Genomic DNA, 19,711 nt, shown 5'->3' with positions numbered 1-19,711 from the left:
GGCTCGGTGGGAGCAGGCGAGAGCGCTGCATCATGGGAACGAAGGAGTGCGAGCGTGTGTGGTTCATTGCGCCAACAGGGGAGGGTCGCGAGTCCCTTTGTTGTGAGTGTGTGTGCAAAAGCATACTCTGTCTGTCAACTGACACTGTACAAATTAATTTAACAAGAAAACATGTTTTTAAAGCACTGTCTTCCCCCCAACACACTGAATAGACCGATATAGACAGTGTGGCGCAACTGGTCACCCATCTATTTTCGAGCCGCGGACGGCCGTTATTAGAGGGGCCTATAATAAAGTCTGTGGGTACAGAATGTTCGGGGTACGGTAACGGGTGAAGTCCAGCAGCCATGGCAACGCGCTGAACCGCACGGCCACCGGGTTTGTGGCTGGATGCTCCGTTGGACCACAGGAATGTGAATAGCCAGTGTGAAAAGTAGAGCGTAGCTTGTCACCAAACGGCACCGGCGCCGCTACTTGTACTGTCTGTGCAAAACAAAGACTAAAGCAGGTGATTCTAAAGGAGTGAGGAATGATGACGTAATGGTCTTATACAGTAGAGAAATACAATAATATGTAATGATAAAATAAAAGTTCACTATGAACTAGACCCTGTTGAACTACACACTGATGTAATTGTAACCCCTATTCTGCAACGTATTTGCATGTTATTATCATAGAAACACTCTGCTATTAATCTTTGATTTGATTGCTGTAATTAAATACAATGTGGACTGTTCTCTGCCTCTTATTCTTTATGCTCCATATGGCCATGCAGTACTTTACCCATGCGAAAGAGGAAATAAAGCACACACTCCAAAATAAATAGAGTGTGGTGTGTGTGTGTGTGTGTGGACAGAGGAGGACCAAGGACTGATTTCATTTAGAAACGGTATCTTTATTTCTCCAAACCTTCCGTCATGCCCCTATGGGAGTGTCACCCCACACCTGTCTCTCTCGCCCCAGTCAAGCCCCTCAGATATGCAGCCTTCCTCTCTTCCTTCCCTCCCTCCCTTCCTCCCTTGAAACACTTCCTAACCTGTACCATACATCTGTAAAAGCAAAGCATGCTTTTTCTTCATATGACATTCACCAACACAATCAGGTTCAGCCCGTTATTTCATCAAGGACAGATCCAGGGGGAAAAGAAGGTGGTGGAGGAGGAAAAGGAGGAGGAAGAGAGAGGAGGAGGAGAGAAAGCATTTCCATAGTCTTCCATAGGACTCGAGGACGACACACAGGTGAGAGGAGACACTCTGAGGCTAACTCGCCCGTTCCCAAAAAAAACAACAACCAATCGTCATCCAGATATTTACATGCAGAGAATCCCCACATCTTTTGCCCGTAGACACTAATGCCCAACCTCAAACCCACCCAGAACCCCCTCCCCTCCCCTCCGATTTCTACCTCCGCCAGCCTCTCCCTTGCAGCACACACCCATTAGCTCTCCTAAGACCAGGGGGGTGTTCCATCAACGTCACTAAAGGACAATCCAGGCTTATTTTGATAAATCCCGCAAGATTTATATATTTTTTTTAAACAGCCGTAGCCTGGATTTTCCTTTAGTGACGTTGATGGAATATCCCCCTGGCATTGGAGAGAGACCACTGGCTGGTGTGAAGGTGTGTTAGGGGGAAGGGGGAGAGAGAGACAGGTTTGGGGTTGGGCGTACAAACTGCTCTATTATGACATGATCATCACATTCTAAAAACAACAACATGTAGAGCCGTGCCCCCCCTGTGTGACCCCCCCCCCCCGCACGGAGGCACCTCTAGTGAGAGAGGTCAGAGTTCATCTACTGAGCACCAGCTAGTCCTATAGAGCTCCACACACGCACGCACGCATACACACACACACACACACACACACAAACAAAGACATATATGATACACGCACACGCAAAGACGCGTATGACACACACTCACACACACACACACAGGGTCAAGGGAGTGTGAAGAGATGTCTTGTTTGGTGCAGGGTGTCCTTAGTGCACCCCCACCCCACCCCCTGGAGTTTCTGGTTCCTCCCTGAGCGTTTTACATTCCACTCAGGGCTATCAATGTCTCAAACACACATGCATACACACACACGCACACACACGCACGCACACGAAAACACACACAGTTCTCCCTCTGGACGTCCATTGCTTAGTTGTTCTGTGACAGACAAAGTGAGTGCTCTCAGGGCGACACATCTCCAACCTCTACGGCCGCAATGGCAGGGTCTGACCTGATGAGGACGCCACCTAAACCTACCCAGCACTGGGTAACGCAGGGAGAGAGAGAGAGAGAGAGTGAGTGGCTTTTTCACAGTTGGCAATATGAATCATGGATATGAAGAAATGGTGTAACTATGATGTCATCGGTTACCTACGTGTACAGGGGCTGCAGCTGGAGGTGGGACGTCTTCTGGGGGGGCTGGTAACCGTAGGAGTCGAACCCACCAATGAAATCAACTGAAAGACAGGAAGAGGCAGAGGAAGAAGGCATCATTCATTTTCTCTTACTTACAGCGACACATTCCTTTCCGTTCCTTTCTGACGTTAAATGCCATATCCTGAATCCAGAGAGATTTACCTATTACCTACCATTCAACCCTGTCTGTCTGTCTGTCTCCGTCTCTCTCTCACCCTCTCCGTCTCTCTCTCTCTCTCACCCTCTCTCTCTCTCTCATCCTCTGTCTCTGACTCTCACCCTCTCTCTTTCTCTCACTCACTCTCAACCTCTCCGTCTGTCTGTCTGTCTGTCTCTCTCACCCTCTCTCTCTCTCTCCCTCCCTCTCTCTCTCCCTCTCTCTCTCCCCTTCTCCCTCACCCTCTCTCTCTCTCTCCCTCTCCCTCACCCTCTCTCTCACCCACTCACTCTCTTATTCTCTCTCTCACTCTCACCCTCCATCTCCCGGGACCTAAAGTGGGAGCAGAACACCGAGGTCCTCACAAAGAAGGCCCAGAAGAGGATGTTCTTCCTCCGGCAGCTGAGGAAACTCAGGCTGCCGAGGTCCATGATGGTCCAGTTCTACACGGCCATCATAGAATCCATCCTCACCCACTCCATCATCACCTGGTTCCCTGCTGCAACGACCAAGGACAAGGCCAAGTTGCAGCGGGTGCGACGTTCAGCAGAGAGGGTGATCGGCTGTCCCTTGCCCTCCCTCAACTCCCTGCATGACACCAGGGCTCTGAGGAGGGCAAGGAAGATCATGGCTGACCCCTTCCACCCCGGCCACGGCCTCCTCACCCTGCTTCCCTCTGGAAGAAGGTTGCGGCTGCCTAAGGCACTTAAGGCCCGCCACAGGCTCAGCTTCTACCCCTCAGCCGCCAGGCTGTTAAATGACTCTGGCTTCCCCCTCCCCCCCGCCCCCAAGTCTGCCCAGGACTGAACTGGACTCACTGTAAAAAACTCTGCACTGCACTTTACTTTATACCGCACTATCCAATGCACTGTTGTCTGTCCTGTGTTGTTGTTGTGTTGTCCTGTTTTTTGATATGTGAAAAAAGTATAAACGCACTTGCTGTGGTGACGAAGCAAATTCCTATATGTGTAACGCATAGTGGCAATAAACGTTATCTCAATCTCAATCTCAATCTCTCTCTCTCTCAAAGGCAGATGGAAACACTCAGACAGAACAATCCTAAAACGGACAGAACACTCAGACAGACAGACAGAACACTCAGACAGACAGAACACTCAGACAGACAGACAGAACACTCAGACAGACAGACAGAACACTCAGACAGACAGACAGAACACTCAGACAGACTGGACACTCAGACAGACAGAACACCCAGAACACTCAGACAGACAGAACACCCAGAACACTCAGACAGACAGACAGACAGAACACTCAGACAGACAGAACACTCAGACAGACAGACAGAACACCCAGACAGACAGACAGAACCCTCATCCAGACAGACAGACAGAACCCTCATCCAGACAGACAGACAGAACCCTCATCCAGACAAACAGACTGAACCCTCATCCAGACAGACAGACAGATAGAACAGAACCCTCATCAAGACAGACAGACAGACAGAACCCTCAGACCGACAGACAGACCCCTCATCCAGACAGACAGACAGAAAGAAATAACCCTCAGACAGACAGACAGGCAGACCCCTCATCGAAACAGACAGACAGACAGACCCCTCATCCAGACAGACAGACAGAGAGACATACAGACAGACAGAAAGAACCCTCATCCAGAAAGACAGACAGACCCCTCATCCAGACAGACAGACCCCTCATCCAGAAAGACAGACAGACCCCTCATCCAGACAGACCCCTCATCCAGACAGACAGACAGACCCCTCATCCAGACAGACAGACAGAAAGAACCCTCAGACAGACAGACCCCTCATCCAGACAGACAGACCCCTCATCCAGACAGACAGACAGACCCCTCATCCAGACAGACAGACAGACAGACAGACAGACCCCTCATCCAGACAGACAGACAGACAGACAGACAGCTCATCCAGACAGACAGACAGAACAACAGATGGAGACACTCACAGCTGTCCTCATCGTCCTGGAAGACCTTGCTCACGTAGCAGGCATACACGAAGCCAAAGAGCTGCAACAGAGAGAGAGTCAGGAATGATAATAATAATAATGCATTTTATTTATAGCCGCCTTTCAGAGCACTCAAGGACACCTTACAGAGCCTAATTTAAAAACAAGCAACAGATTCAAACAGGTTCAAACAGTGACTCAAACAAACAAAACAAGACAAAACAAAAGACTTAAAAACAACCATCAGTTAAAAATACGCTAGTTTAAAAGGGTGGGATTTCAGGCAGGATTTGAAGGTGGAGAGAGAATCAGTGTTGCGGATGTCTTGTGGGAGAGAGTTCCAGAGACGGGGGGCAGAGTGGCTGAAGGCTCTAGACCCCATAGTGGTCAGGCGGGCAGAAGGTATAATGATGGGGTTGTGTGTGTGTGTGTGTGTTCCAGGTAGGAAGTCTGTGAGTGTTAAATGCATCACTGTGTGTGTGTGTGTGTGTGTGTGTGTGTGCGTGTGTATGTGCGATACTCACAGACAGTAGGACTTGTAGGGCAGAGCTCAGCACCTCGATGTACTGGTAGTCAAGGATACAGCCGGACACTGTGATCACATGGTGGTCGTCAGGGGCGAGGCGGGAGTCCAACACCGGTGTTACTAGGCAACCAGGACCGTGCTCCATCCACCAGGAACGATGTAGAGACGTGTTAAACGTCATCAGGAAGTCCCTGTCCTACACACACACACACACACAAATGATTAACACACTACTATCTTCTTTTGTGAGACAAACAGCCGGCGTAAGACTGGCGGTCACAGCTCACCTGAGAGAGGTGTCCCACCTCCAGGTAGAAACAGATGATGAAGGAGTTCCAGCCCACCCACAGCACCAGCCACACCGCATACTGAGAGACACACGCACACACACACAAAGATACGGGTCAGTCTGTGTGTGTGTGCAAAGGAGAGAGGGATATATATAGAAAGACCTAGCTGGGTAATTTAGCCTCACAGCTTTTAGCATACCCTGGTTTCACTGTGACAACAAGCTACAACAAGATGAAAAAGAAATAAGACTTTTCTAATCGTTTTAGTCTACACACTGTGTGTGAGAGAGAGAGAGGAGTCAAATAGATAGATAGAGAGATAGAGAGAGATGATAAAGAGAGATGAGAGAGAAAGAGGACAGCCGTACAATTTCCCCCCATTGAAGATAACATTAAATGACAACTCTGTGCTAACAAGTCTTCTGCTACGCAGGAGGGGAGGCTGGTGGAGGTAGAAAGGGGAGGCCAGGCGAGGGTGAGGTACTACTGACCAGTACAAGGTATCTGGAGCGGAACTGCACTGTGCCGAACACCCCCAGGATGACCGCCACGATGTGCAGGAAGTTGGCCAGGATAGGAGCCCACTGGTAGCCCAGGAAGTCAAAGACTTGTCTCTGCAACGCCGCCACCTACAGGACAGGCATGGTATTACTCATCAAAGGTACGCAGAGACACACACACACGGTACACTATAACATGATGATGAAAGTGTGGACAGTTTCCAGGACACGAACTACAAACAGCACACAGGAACCACGTGGACAGCAGGCACTCAGTCATTGACCCTTCTCTCTCTCTCTCTCTCTCTCTCTCTCTCTCTCTCTCTCTCTCTCTCTCTCTCTCTCTCTCACACATACACAAACACACACACACACACACACACACACACACACACACACACTCAGGGACTGGGACACGCGCACACACACACAGGTCTGCCGCAGTTGTTTCCATGGCAACTGCCTGGAGCACTAGCCCAGGGACTGTCACTGTACAAGAGGTACACCCCCCCCCCCCGCATCCCCCCAGATCCCAATCGTAAAAAAACAACAACTGCCCAAAACTACTGAAAATCTGTCCAGTAGCGCCCCCCCCCCCCCCCCCCAACTGTCCTGTCAGACAGTAAAGTAATTGCGCAATACAAGTATACACAGATATCCCAGACACAGACATTGTGCAATACAAGTTCAGAACAAACCCAGAGAGGTCCAATAAAAGTTGAACCCCCGGCCCCAGAGAGGAGAGGGGGAGGACAGGACGAGAACAGATGGGGGAGAGGCAGGGAGAGGAGAGAAGAGTGCTCCCTTGTTTTCCTGCTGTTCCTTTCAAAAGCTGAAGTGTTCCTGTTCACGTGGTGTCTCAGAATATGGAGATCACCTCTCTTCTGACTTACACACATCCGCACGAGCACATGCGCACACACACACACACACACACACACACACACCAACAGCTGCTAGTTTAAAAGCTTTCAGTGTCAGATCAGATCATCCATCTTTCACACATGCTTGCTATACACATGGCTGTGAAAAATAATAAAGATGGGAGAAACCAACTTGTTTGTGTGTGCGTGTGTGTGTGTGTGTGTGTGTGTGTGTGTGTGTGTGTGTGTGTGTGTGTGTGTGTGTGTGTGTGTGTGTGTGTGTGTGTGTGTGTGTGAATGAATGAGGGAGTAAATATAGGAAATTGGGAAATAGTCTAAATTGGCATTGTGTGGGAAAAAAAATACATTACTGTTCAAATAGGGGTACAGCACACACACACACACTCACCAACTGCAGTGAACATATCACCAACAGCGTGCATCTCCCGTCGCACTTCCCCATTTTGGAGGGCTCAGGACGCGGCTTGGGGCCGCGGAGGCTCCGGGGGAAGGACGGGTCTCCGGTCAGATCCAGACTGCCTGCCCGCCTCAGCTCACACCATTCCCGGCAAGAACCCTCCTGTACCCCGGCCTCCCACTCTAGACACGGAACACTCTATACCAGTGTCAGTCAGACAGGCCCTTCCCGACGCGCCGTGCTCATTCTGTCGGTGAGTGGTGGTAAAGGTGGTCGCGGTGGTTTCGGGCAGGGGGGTGTCCTCTTCTTCACGCGCTATGGTCTGCGGTCCGACCACAACCGATTACCGAATCGCCTCGGCCACACCTTCCGGCGGCGCGCGGAGGGGACACACACAGACACAAAGAGAAACAGAAGGCTGTCATTATGCGCTCGCTCGTAACGACAGAAATCACCATCATATGATAACGGATCACACGGGAAGACATGGGTTGGGAGGGGAGGGGGGGTGACCCAATGGAGGTAGGCAGGCTAAATGAAATCTGCCGCCGACACAAAGCGGCTCATTGTGACTCACGGTTTTCAAGGCGCTCGCGATTCCCCCTCTCCGTCCCGGTCGCTCGCGCTGTAGAGGAAGGCTACGAGAACAAACGGGATGTTTTTACCGGAGCCCAGTGGGGTTGTGTGACCGAGGCTCGGGCTCCTCTTCTCCGTCTCACGGCGTCTTTGTCAACAATCGGCAGGGGCGGGCGCGAGGAGGAACGGGGTGGAGTAGGAGGAGGGGGTTGGGGGGCAGGCAGCAAAGCCCCTCATTTGAGAGGAACTGGATTCTGCAGCCCGCGTGCGTGCACGCGACCGCGTGGAGGAGCGCGAGGCGTTTAGGAGAAGGAGACGGGAGACACAAAAGAAACGGCGCTTGTGGCGGAGAAGAGCCGGAGGAGTTAAATTAGGCAAAAATAACCAGAAGCACGAGTTCACTGTTTTTGAATCAAGATATAAAAGAGACCGAATACAGACAATATGTGGTTGCAAATGTAAGCTATAAGCAAATAACGCTTGTACAAAATTAGACAGAGGAATAAGAATTCATGTCCCCCCCCCCCAGTCTATTTTTGGATTTACAATTATTTGAACCAAAACAACTGAAATATCCTTGCATCAAAAACTTAATTGTAAAGTTTTATTGTAAAAAGCGAAAGCATTATCAACATAGAAGTGCATGTATCGCATCGTGGTATATTTGCAAGTGATCGGAGGACTGTTCTTGTTAGCCCCTACTACACCAACATCTACGCTTTAGCTCAGTGGACTAATGCCAGCGACTCAACACACACATTCAGGTTCATAAGAAATAACGAGGATCCAACATGACACTGTTTTCATGAGTTTATTGAGAAATAAAAAAGCAGGTCTTGTCTGTTGTGACTGAACATTATACACTCTGACAGTAATAAAACTCAGACACAAACGCTGAGGTTGTTCCAAATAAACAAAGGCATATAAAACACTGAGTACAGGTCACAGTACAGATCCATAAACGGATTCCAGCCACACAGAACAGGCCTGAGGAGGACACACGCGCATGCATACACACACACACACACACACACACACACACACACACTTACTCTCTGTAACGTCTGTTACGCACTCTCACAATGACTTGCGTGCATGCTCACACACACACACACACACACACACACACACACACACACACACACACACACACAGTCAGTCCAACAGGTCCTATTGAATCTCTCCCATGTAGAGTCTCTTGTCACTGGCGCAAGAGAGAACTGTGGGGAAAAAGAAGAACATGATTATTAAAAAGAGCAAGAAAGAGAGAGAGAGAGAGAGAGAAGTGTTCCTCTCATCTCACCTATAGGCTCCTCTGGATGGAAGGCGACCTCGTTGACGGACCCAGCGTGGCCTGGGAGCTTATACAGGATCCTACGAGATGTGGTGTCCCACACGTACACAAACCTACACACACATACACACACAGTTCAATGTTGACACTTACACAAACACGTACGGTCCACAGGTAACGCTCCCCTCAGGCAGGTACACGTCTTAAAGGTAGACTCCATGATATGACGTGACCACAGAACAGCAGGCAGACTAGTGACAGAGACAGTCAGCCTGGAGCAGGACACTTCACTCAGCAGTCCGACTGCTGCCGACCTCTGCTGGCCGGCCGGCACCGCCGCCTCTACGGGGACGCAGCAGTCACACTACCCAGCAGTCACACTACCCAGCAGTCACACTACCCGGTCACGACTTTTCACCGTCCTGGTGGAAGGAGCTGTCAGCTGTCAGGATCTTCTGCTGTAGACTGAAGAACCATCTCTTCAGGCTACCCCTTAACTGTCCCTCCTGAAACCTCTCCGTCCCCTCTACCCCCCTGTAGAGTTTCTCTACTGTAAATAATAATAAATAAAAAACTAAAACAAAACAGTAACTCTTCCTTCTTCTAGCATTTTGACTGCCAATGGTCTCTGGCCCCTATATATATACAGGGCTTAAAGTGGGAAAAAATCCTGTGCCTGAAACTTTTTCTTGGGGAGGGGGGTCACAGTTTGAGATATTGGGAGAGCGGGTACAGAAGACAGCTTCTTGTCTCAATGTTTAAATGCATTAATACTATTTTATAGTCAATACAAAATATATGTCTCAATGTTAAAATGCATTAATACTTTAAATGAATGTGCAACAATACTATGTGCAATATGACAACCCTTGTGTACATAAGGTTCAGATATAGGAAAAGTTAGGATATTTATAGCATAGCATAGAGTACAGCACAGTGTTTTATTGTATAGTATAGTAGTATACTTTATATACACAAGTATATATACAAGTAGTATACTTTATATATATATATATACTTTATATAGTATATGCTTTTTTTAGTACTTATAGGGAACAGTTATGTATATAGTACCTACAGCAGGCTCGACTTATTAGAAGTCGGCACGCAAAACGACAGGATAGTTAGGGCGGATTTCCTGGAGCACTACAACATTGACACGGACATAGCCAGGCTACCGGGAGAGCCCTGGTTCACAGTCCCCTCCCTGAGGCGGAGACGCCGGCGGCGGGATCGTAGGAAAAAGCGAGGCCGGAGGGGAGGCCTGCTAGAAAGGCTAAGGAGAAGCCCAAACAAGCCAGCTATTCCAAGCATTTTCCTCTCAAATGTCAGATCCCTGACAAATAAGATGGATGAACTGAGACTACAGGTGGCAAAAAACAGCATCGTAGGGGATAGCTGTGTGATTATTCTGACCGAAACCTGGCTAAACGACAACATTGTGGACGCTAACGTTAGTTTAGAGGGCCGAACGCTTCATCGCGCTGACCGCACGGAGCTTAGCGGTAAGTCAAGAGGAGGTGGGATCATAATATCGACGAAGGATAGCTGGTGCTTAAACACGAAAACTGTAAGTAGCCACTGCTCACCAGACCTAGAATACTTGACTGTTAAATGCCGACCCACATACCTGCCTAGGGAGTTTAACGCGGTGCTAATTACATGTGTGTATATTGCACCTAGCTCAGACAGCAAAGTAGCATTGGCGCGACTATACGACGTCATTAGTAGCCAACAAAGTACTGATCCACAGGCTATCCACATCATAGCGGGGGACTTTAATCATGTCGACCTGAAGGCAGTACTACCCAAGTTCTACCAGCATGTAAAATGTGCAACGAGAGGAGAAAAAACACTGGATAAGGTATACACCAACATCAAACGTGCTTACAAGGCTAGTCCGCTAGCTCATCTAGGCATGTCTGACCATGTGTCAATCCTCCTGATTCCTGCATACACCACAATGGGGAAAAGTGCTCCCACCACCACTAAGACTGTCAGAACCTGGCCAGAAGGGTCCGCTCCACTGCAGATCTGCCTAAATGACACCCTATGGCAGGAATATGAGCATGAGGACCTGGAACAGTACACGTCGTCGGTTCTGAACCACATAGTGAACTGCACCAACTCAGTCACCGTGGACAAACGGGTCCGGGTCTACCCCAACACGAAGCCATGGATGACTGGGAAGGTCCAAAAACTGTTAAATGAGAGGGACAACGCCTTCTTCGCAGGGAAGCGCACACCGCTGTACAGCTCCACCAGGGCCAACCTAAAGCGCGGCATCAAAGCGGCCAAGGCAGAGCACAGAGAGAAGATTGAGGAATGCCTCCTGAGCAACGACTCCAGGCGGATGTGGCAGGGGGTTCAGCAGATGACAAACTTCAGAGCCAACAGGCTCACAGCCGCAGAGGACGACCCCCTGCTGGCGGGAAAGCTGAACACCTTCTACGCCCGGTTCGACGAGGGGCGAACGGAGGTAACCACAACACAGACACCACTCTCTCCAGCTCTCAGCAGCCTCACCCTCACAGAGCACGAGGTGAGACGCGTACTGAAGGCGGTGGACCCCAGGAAAGCCTCGGGGCCGGATGGCGTCCTGGGACGGGTGCTGAGAGACTGCGCCGACCAGCTGGCCGGGGTTTTCACCAACATCTTTAACCAGTCCCTGTCCCAGGCCACCGTCCCACCCTGCCTGAAAACCTCAACTATCATCCCAGTCCCGAAGAAAAGCACGGTGAGCTGCCTAAACGACTACCGCCCGGTGGCACTCACACCAATCATCATGAAGTGCTTCGAGAAACTAGTCCGGGCCCACATACTCACACGCCTCCCGCCCAACCTGGATCCATACCAGTTCGCCTACAGAGCCCACAGGTCCACAGAGGACGCCATAGCGACGACTCTCCACGCCACTCTATCCCAGACTGCTCTTCGTGTACTTCAGCTCCGCCTTTAACACCATCCTTCCAGACAGGCTAGTGACCAAACTACTAGACCTGGGTCTATCACACTCTATATGTGCGTGGATCAAGGACTTCCTGACCGACCGCCCCCAGAGGGTGCGGGTGGGCCCCCACACCTCCACAGCCCTCAGCCTCAGCACTGGGTCACCCCAGGGCTGCGTGCTAAGCCCCATCCTCTACAACCTCTACACCCACGACTTCACCCCCATCCACCCCAGCAACTACATCGTAAAGTTTGCAGACGACACCACCGTGGTGGGATGTATCTCGGGGGGGGACGAGGCGGCGTACAGGGATGAGGTAGAGCAATTGAGCAAGCTGTGCAAGGTAAACAACCTGCTGCTAAACAAGTCAAAGACCCAGGAACTCATCGTAGACTACAGGAGGAAAAAGTCCGAGATCCTGCCCCTGCTCATCGACGGAGAGAGCGTAGAGATGGTCTCAAACCTCCGTTTCCTGGGACACATCATACGGGATGACCTGGCCTGGAAGGACAACACTAAAGGCACCATCAAGAGGGCACAACAGCGGCTATACACCCTGAGATGCCTCAAGAAACAACACAGCAAGCAGGAGATGCTGGTGGCCTTCTACCACAGCGCAGTGGAGAGCATCCTCACCTTCGGCATCTCCAACTGGTACCACAGCTGCACGGCAGCGAAGAGAAACGATCTACAGAGAGTCGTGAGAACAGCACAGGGGATCACCGGCGCCACCCTCCCCTCTCTGGAGGAGCTGTACGAAACACGCTGTCTCAGGAGGGCCTCCAAGATCTCCAAGGACCCGACCCACCCTGGGCACGAACACTTTGTCAAGCTGCCCTCGAACAGGAGGTACAGGACCCCGGCCGCTAGGACAAACAGACTGAAGGACAGCTTCTACCACAGGGCCGTCAAGGCCCTGAACACAGAAAAGGCCTAAGTTCTGGGCCCAGGACAAGTCCGGACGGATTGTAATGGCAGCTAGTGCTGAGGCACAAACATGTACATTTTCAAGCCTGCAAACTGTGACACTTTAAAAAAATGTGAAAAAATACTTTCTTGTGCAATATGACAACCCTAGTTGACTATCTGTGCAGTATAGTACAGTGGATTGTGTACATAGCCTCTATTGATGTAAACCAGCTCCTTATCTTCTTGTGATTTTATGCATCTATGCTTTTTCCAAAATGTGTTTCTTTTTCCTTTCTTAAACACCAGGGGAGCCTCCCCTCCTAAATTTCGTTGTTTGGTACCTGTACTGTAACAATGACAAATAAAGTCTATCTATCTATCTATCTATCTATCTATCTATAGTAGATAGTGTACATAGCCTTTATTTATGTAAACCAGCTCTTTTCCCTTTTTTATTTTACCCTTGGCCCTCGTGTTTTTAGTCTTTTTCCAAGCACCAGGGGAGCCCCCCCTCCTAAATTTCGTTGTATGGTACCTGTACTGTATTACAGTTTTTCTCAATTGCTAAAACACATTTCACAAAACTTTCCTCCATTTCCCCAAAACTCTAAACACAACACACTTTTCTAAAGCTACATAAGCAAAACCACACCTTCTCTCTTCAAAACTCAAACTCAAACCTTACCCCTAATCCTAACCCTAACCTTACTGTAACCCTAGCACCTAACCCTAACCCTAGTTTTCCCACATGTATGATAGTCATGCATAAAAATAAATCTGCGCTCCCTGTCTAACGTTATATCTAACATTACATATTTTACATTACAGTAAGGCTGATTTTGCATGATAGTCATGCATTTTTAGATATCTATTTCCCCCCTTTAAATGGCATATGATGTCCGAAATTTTACTAAAGTTCAGCCGCGAAGTTGTTGCACTGTTGTCCTATCGAGTTTTACGTAAATAAAGGTTTGAAAAATGTTACCGTATTCCCACATGTACCGTAACATGTACAATACTGTACTGTATCACAACTCAATGCAAACACTACAGAGGATCCATTACACACAACAATACTCACTGAAAACAATGTTCAGGGTGTGATGTTTATTTATTTATTTATGGAACTATACCACACACACACACACACACACACACACACACCACAATCATTTGCAACAAGTGTCTTAAATGTTGAGTCGTTATGTTTAATGAATGAAGCCAGGTGTGTTCATTGTGTTAAAATGTTGCTGACTGTGGCAAGCATTTTACATCACATGAGCTTTAATTTGAGAATTTGACATTTTGAGCAGAGTTTTTTGCAACTTGTGTTTTAGCAAGACAAAATGTGTTTAGATTTATGAGAAAAGGAGGATTGTGTTTTGTGAATTGTGTCTTTATGTGAAATGTGTTTATGGTTTTGGCAAATGGGAGCTAGTTTTATTAAATGTGTTTAGAGAACTGGTCATTTGGTTTAGAGAATTGGCTTTTGTGTTTTAGCAATTGGGAAAAACTGTAATGACAATAAAGACCATTCATTCATTCATTCATAATACTGTTTTATACTTAATAAAAAATAAACAAAAGATGTCTTTAAAAGGCCAAACTGATTGCATCACTTATTAAGCCACTATCACTATAACAATACAGAATAAAATATATACATGTCTTTAAAAGAACAAACTGATTACTTATTAAGCCACTATCACTTATATTCTCCTTCTTGGCACCACGTCCCATAAGGCTTCCCGTCACTACTCAGGGTTTTTCCTGGCTCAAAATGAGGCGGAGGTGGTACCAGTGGTGTTTGACATCGGGGGGGACCCATGAAGCAGGGCTGTCTGGGGGTCCTTAAACGAGCATCAAACACTTAATTTCTTGCATTCTGGTGAATTGATATGCACCAATTTGTGCCCTTTCGCCATCAATTTATGGTGGAAATGTCATTATATATGTAAAGGAAAAAACTATATTCCGGCACCAGATGGCCATTCAAAATATAATGTAATATAATGCAATATAAGGCTCTCAGGCATTCTGTACTTTCAAATATGTATTCTCCTTGATCAGTCAACATCAACTATCAGCTGTTTCGCTAGCAAACACGAAAGCTAAGTTATTTGTGAAACAGCGGAGTACTTTAAGCCCTGTATATATTATTATTATGAATTTTAAAAAATGTCAATCACTAGCGTATATTAGTCATGGAAAATGAGAAAGGTGCAAGTTTTCCTTTTGCATCAAGGAGTAAAAAGGTTCAGCGTGACGTGTTTGAGTTCATGAGCCTTACCTGACAGCCCTGCGATGTGACTATGCTCACGTCGCCATGACGATGCTGAAACAATATATGGTGCAGCCCTGATCTGAACCATCTCTCTAGTTAGCCCACTTCCTGTGGTGACGTCATATGGCGGAGTCTACCTTTAAACGTGGAATCCGGTGGGATATTGTGTGGTGTGCGGTTAGATGGCACGTTATATTTGAACACGTGTGTGTGTGTGTGTTTCTCACCTGTCCGCTGAGCCTGCAGAGATCTTACTGCCATCGTTGGACCAGGAGCACCTCAGCAGATTCTGGAGAGACGGCATGACATCACATTATGACATCACATTATGACATCACATTAGTATCTACGCAGGGCTTATTACCACGTATCAGTGTAAGATGCTCCTATGACAGGACATGACTTTAGGATTTAAGCTGCGTTATGAGTTCATTACCTTCTCAAAGTTATGGATGTTCCCCTGGAAGATCTTCACACACCTCTCCTTAGGAGCGAACGGACGCACGTCCCAGATACGCACTACGAGAGGACACACACAAGCAAATTAATAATACACTCATGCATGTAAATACACACACACACACCAGGGTTTCCGTTAGAAAAAATTGCCGCCGGACATCGTGTCCGGGAAGATTTCGATTTACCGGACAAACGTGAATTATTCCGGTCATCATATTAAAATATAATATAGCTGTTTGTCGCGGTGATTACTGTTGTGTAGCGGCCTATATATGCCATTTAATGTCTATTTCTCATCCGATACGATTAGATGCGAGCTATATAATATATAATAATATAACATGATTCGCATGCGCGCTATGCCATTATGTCCAGCGCTGAACGGGCGCCTCACTGGGAACTGAACAGACAGCATCGATCAATGAACGGACTCCACATTACGTTAACTGAAGTTTGTTAAATTGTTTGGGATTAATGTGAGTTTTCTATTTTCTCTTTCCAGTTTTACCCTTTTTTTTAATCAATAAAACAACGTCATTTCTATAACCAGGTCTCGCTGGTTGGGAAGGCATTTCGTTTAGCTGCCTGTCAAATCATACTTAATCGGACTCGGGAGTATGACAATGAGGAGAACATAACTGTTTATTGAGAAACAATTGATAGGCAGGCTGGGGATACGTATATAAAGAAATACCACAATGTCTAGATGTATAACATTTTATTGAACAGTGCAAGCATGTAGGCTTCTGGCGTGACACGGCTAGCCTAATTTCCGTTCATATGCCTTTTATCAGATAAAACAAAATAGAATAAAACTCTTTGAAAATAAATAGCCTTTAAATTAACTTGCAATGCGTATAGGCTAATTTCCGTTCGATGTTACAGCCTAGACCTATGCCTTTTCTCAGATAGATAGTGGATAGCCCTGTAAGCTCATACGGGTCTGTATGTCGTCCTGAAGACCGGCTGTTAGATCATATCGCTGAAGTTTGTCTCCATCTTAGTGTAAATGTTGTCCGTTTCGTTTGTTATCCTTGTTATTGTGCGATAAAGTTAAGGCGCTCCGCTTCGGGCCACCATTTTCAGCTGAGCACCAAACACACACACACTCATACACACACAACACTGCCCGAGAGAGAAGGACCCGCCCCCTTTAGTTAGCCTATATTAGCCCATACTAAAGGGGGCGGGTCCTTCTCTCTCGGGCAGTGTTGTGTGTGTATGAGTGTGTGTGTTTGGTGCTCAGCTGAAAATGGTGGTCCGAAGCCAATTTGAATACAAAATGTGAACTTTAGCGAATTGTATTCAAATTATGCTTAGAGGGAATTATTTTCACCGGACATTATGTCCGACGAGTTTTCAATTTGTCGGACTTCAACAAATGTTACCGGACAAAGACCGGTAATTACCGGTTAACGGAAACCCTGACACACACTAATGTTGAATCGTGTGCGTGCACACACACACACACACACCTGTGTTGTCCATGGAGTTGGAGAGCAGGTAGGATCCCTCGGAGCTCAGACTGAGTCCTGTCAGAGAGTCTCCGTGCCCGTGCATACTGTAGATCAGCTTATTCTGCCTAAGGTCCCATACCTACACACACACACACACAGAGAGCAAAGCTAAAACGGCATGACACAGTAATCACACTCTCTTGACATTATTTTATCGTACCGTATTTCCCTGTGGATTTACTTGCCCAGGGACTGCTGATGTAATTTAGCTACCCAGCTAATTCAGGGAGAGTCAATGACTGTCCATTGTCCCTTTTAAATAAACGAATAAATAAAAAAGAATATGCTAATAAGACGGTAATCGTCCTCTCTGATAGGCCGAGGCACCTTGATGTCGTTGTCGATGCCTCCTGACAGGATCTGGTCGCTGGTGTCGTTGAAGGTCACCGCCAGCACCTGATAGGTGTTCTGGAACGTATGGACCGCCCCCTTCTTACGGATGTCCCAGAGCTACACCACAAACAACGCAAACAGAAATATCATCAACAAAAAAAAACGAACAATCCCCCCCCCCCTCCCCAAAAAAAAACAAACAGAGGTAACACTCACACAAAATATAGATATCATCGACAACTACAACTATATTACAGAGTAATACAGACATCACTGACACCCTACCTTGTTGACACCCTACCACTGACACACTACCTAGTTCAAAGACTACCTAGTTCAAAGGACTAGAAGTCATCTTGTGGTCATCTGTGGCTCACCTGGTAGAGCGTGGCACTAACAGCGGCCACGTTGAAGGTTCGTTAACCGTTGGGACCATATATACTGAAAAATGTATGCGCTCGCTGCAATGTAAGTCGCTTTGGATTCAGGCGTCAGCTAAATGGCGTGAATTATCTTTGTGACCAGTACACAGTGACCAGTATATAGTGACCAGTACACAGCGACCAGTACACAGCGACCAGTACACAGTGACCAGTACACAGTGACCAGTACACAGTGACCAGTACACAGTGACTAACTACAGGGTTCCCACACCTTCTGAAACATAAAATTCAAGCACCTTTCAAGGACTTTCAAGACTCAATTCCCTCAAATTCAAGGACCCAACACGGCATTGTTTGAGACAGAACTAGTTGACAAGCTAAGCAAAACATTTTAGAATATATTTTTTTGGAGAGAGATAGAGAGTGGAGTTCAAGCACTTTCAATGACCATGTCTATTTTCACAAACTTTTAAGACCTTGATTCCTTTTTCTCAAATTCACAAACTTTCAAGGATTTCAAGGACCCGTGGGAACCCTGTAACTAGGACGCAGGTTATAATGCAGCTTTGGGCGAACAGAGTCTGGTGGGCTTTGGCGGTCGTCGCGGTTACCTTGACAGTTCCGTCGTCGCTGCCGGTGCACACCAGCTGGGGTCCGCGGCGGGCGGGGTAGCAGGAGTTCACGAAGGAGGTGTGGCCTTTCAGACGCTTCATCCTCTCGCCCGTCTCGCTGTCCCACACGCCCACCGTCTTGTCCGTGCTCGCAGAGAACAGCATGCTAACACCCACACACACACACACACACAGAGAGAGACAGGGTCAGAACACACACATAAAACCAAGCCTTATATAAGTCAGTGAAACAGTGGATTAAGGTGTGTGTGTGTGTGTGTGTGTACCATACCTTCCGTCTGTGTTGTAGTGCAGCTCCATCACGGCTCCGCTGTGTCCTTTCAGAGTGGCGAAGTTATCACAGTCTCCATACACATTCCACATCACTGGAGGAGAGACAGAGAGAGAGAGAGACGGATGAGGGAGAGAACTAATGTATAGGGAGGGGGTGTAAAAGTGGTGTACAAGTTGGTTTAGTGTGTGTGTATATATATATGTATATATGTAGTTGGGTTAAGGTGTGTGTTTAACTCACGAATGAGTCTGTCGTATCCAGCGGAGGCCAATGTCGCCCCGTTGGGGTGGAACTTGCAGCAGTAGACCTCTCCCTCGTGGCCACACATCAGCATGATGGGAGCCTGGAGGCTGGAGCTCCGCGGTGGACCCTGAGGACAACCACATGTGGTCACACTGGTATCATAACAACATAGTGTGAATCATACACAGTCTCTCTCAAACACACAGACACACATACGGTGTGTAGACTAAAATGTATTGAAACGTATTTATTCTTCATCTTGTGGAGCTTGTTGTGAGAGTGAAACCTGAGATCAAGGTGATCACGCGATGCTAACAACAGTGAGGCTAAATTAGCCAACTATCTTAAATCTCACAACGTTATATAATCTAGAAAACAACGAATGCAACCTGTGTTGTCTTGTTGGTTTGAGAGTAGTGCAGTTACATATTTATGTTGAGCAAATGTTGAGCAAAAAAAAAAAAACATAGGCTTGCTATCAAGCTAAGTAGCCAGCTAGCTAGCGACATGTACCATCGTCGATTGAGATTGAGCCGCCGCGATCAGGTCCGTCCGGGGCCGCTTGATGCCCACGGGGACCACGGCCATGTCTGCTGCTCTCTTCTTGGGCTCAATCATAGCTGAATAATCAAGTAAAACGATGTAGAATTTGGTTTATTTGTCCCGAAATGAATGAAGGAACTTTCTTTCTTATCAACGGAAGCTTCCGTTTCGACTCAGCACCGAAGAAGAGTAGAGACGAAGTGCTT

The 19,711-nt window shown here is 47.6% G+C and overlaps 2 protein-coding genes across 3 annotated transcripts; both read right to left on the bottom strand.

Annotated features, from left to right (window-relative positions):
• Positions 1-1,810: 1,810 nt before the first annotated feature.
• nkain1 (sodium/potassium transporting ATPase interacting 1) lies at positions 1,811-7,174 on the bottom strand (the record flags this gene model as incomplete). 2 transcript variants are annotated; one of them, XM_080525527.1, is made up of 7 exons in its annotated part: positions 7,100-7,174; positions 5,819-5,956; positions 5,325-5,405; positions 5,036-5,233; positions 4,512-4,572; positions 2,371-2,452; positions 1,811-2,258 (listed from the first exon to the last, which is right to left on the bottom strand). In XM_080525527.1, exons 1-7 carry the CDS (start codon positions 7,151-7,153, stop codon positions 2,249-2,251), a joined length of 624 nt encoding a protein of 207 aa, XP_080381653.1. In that variant the 5' UTR covers positions 7,154-7,174. The 2 variants fall into 2 exon arrangements, with proteins under 2 accessions (XP_080381653.1, XP_080381654.1); XM_080525528.1 differs by lacking the exon at positions 1,811-2,258 and having other exon boundaries at positions 2,367-2,452.
• A 1,315-nt stretch (positions 7,175-8,489) lies between these two features.
• Positions 8,490-19,657, bottom strand: snrnp40 (small nuclear ribonucleoprotein 40 (U5)). Its single transcript, XM_080526738.1, has 10 exons — positions 19,476-19,657; positions 18,960-19,089; positions 18,717-18,810; positions 18,425-18,590; positions 17,425-17,547; positions 17,056-17,176; positions 15,558-15,640; positions 15,349-15,410; positions 8,988-9,091; positions 8,490-8,904 (listed from the first exon to the last, which is right to left on the bottom strand). The coding sequence occupies exons 1-10, from the start codon at positions 19,578-19,580 to the stop codon at positions 8,855-8,857; spliced, it is 1,038 nt and encodes a 345-aa protein (XP_080382864.1). The 5' UTR covers positions 19,581-19,657; the 3' UTR covers positions 8,490-8,854.
• Between the last annotated feature and the right edge of the window lie 54 nt (positions 19,658-19,711).

This window comes from Nansenia antarctica (genome assembly GCF_963989245.1).
Source record: "Nansenia antarctica genome assembly, chromosome: 3".
Taxonomy (NCBI): domain Eukaryota; kingdom Metazoa; phylum Chordata; class Actinopteri; order Argentiniformes; family Microstomatidae; genus Nansenia; species Nansenia antarctica.
The sequence above is the reverse complement of the archived record's forward strand: the minus strand, read 5'-3'. Positions and strand labels throughout refer to the sequence as shown.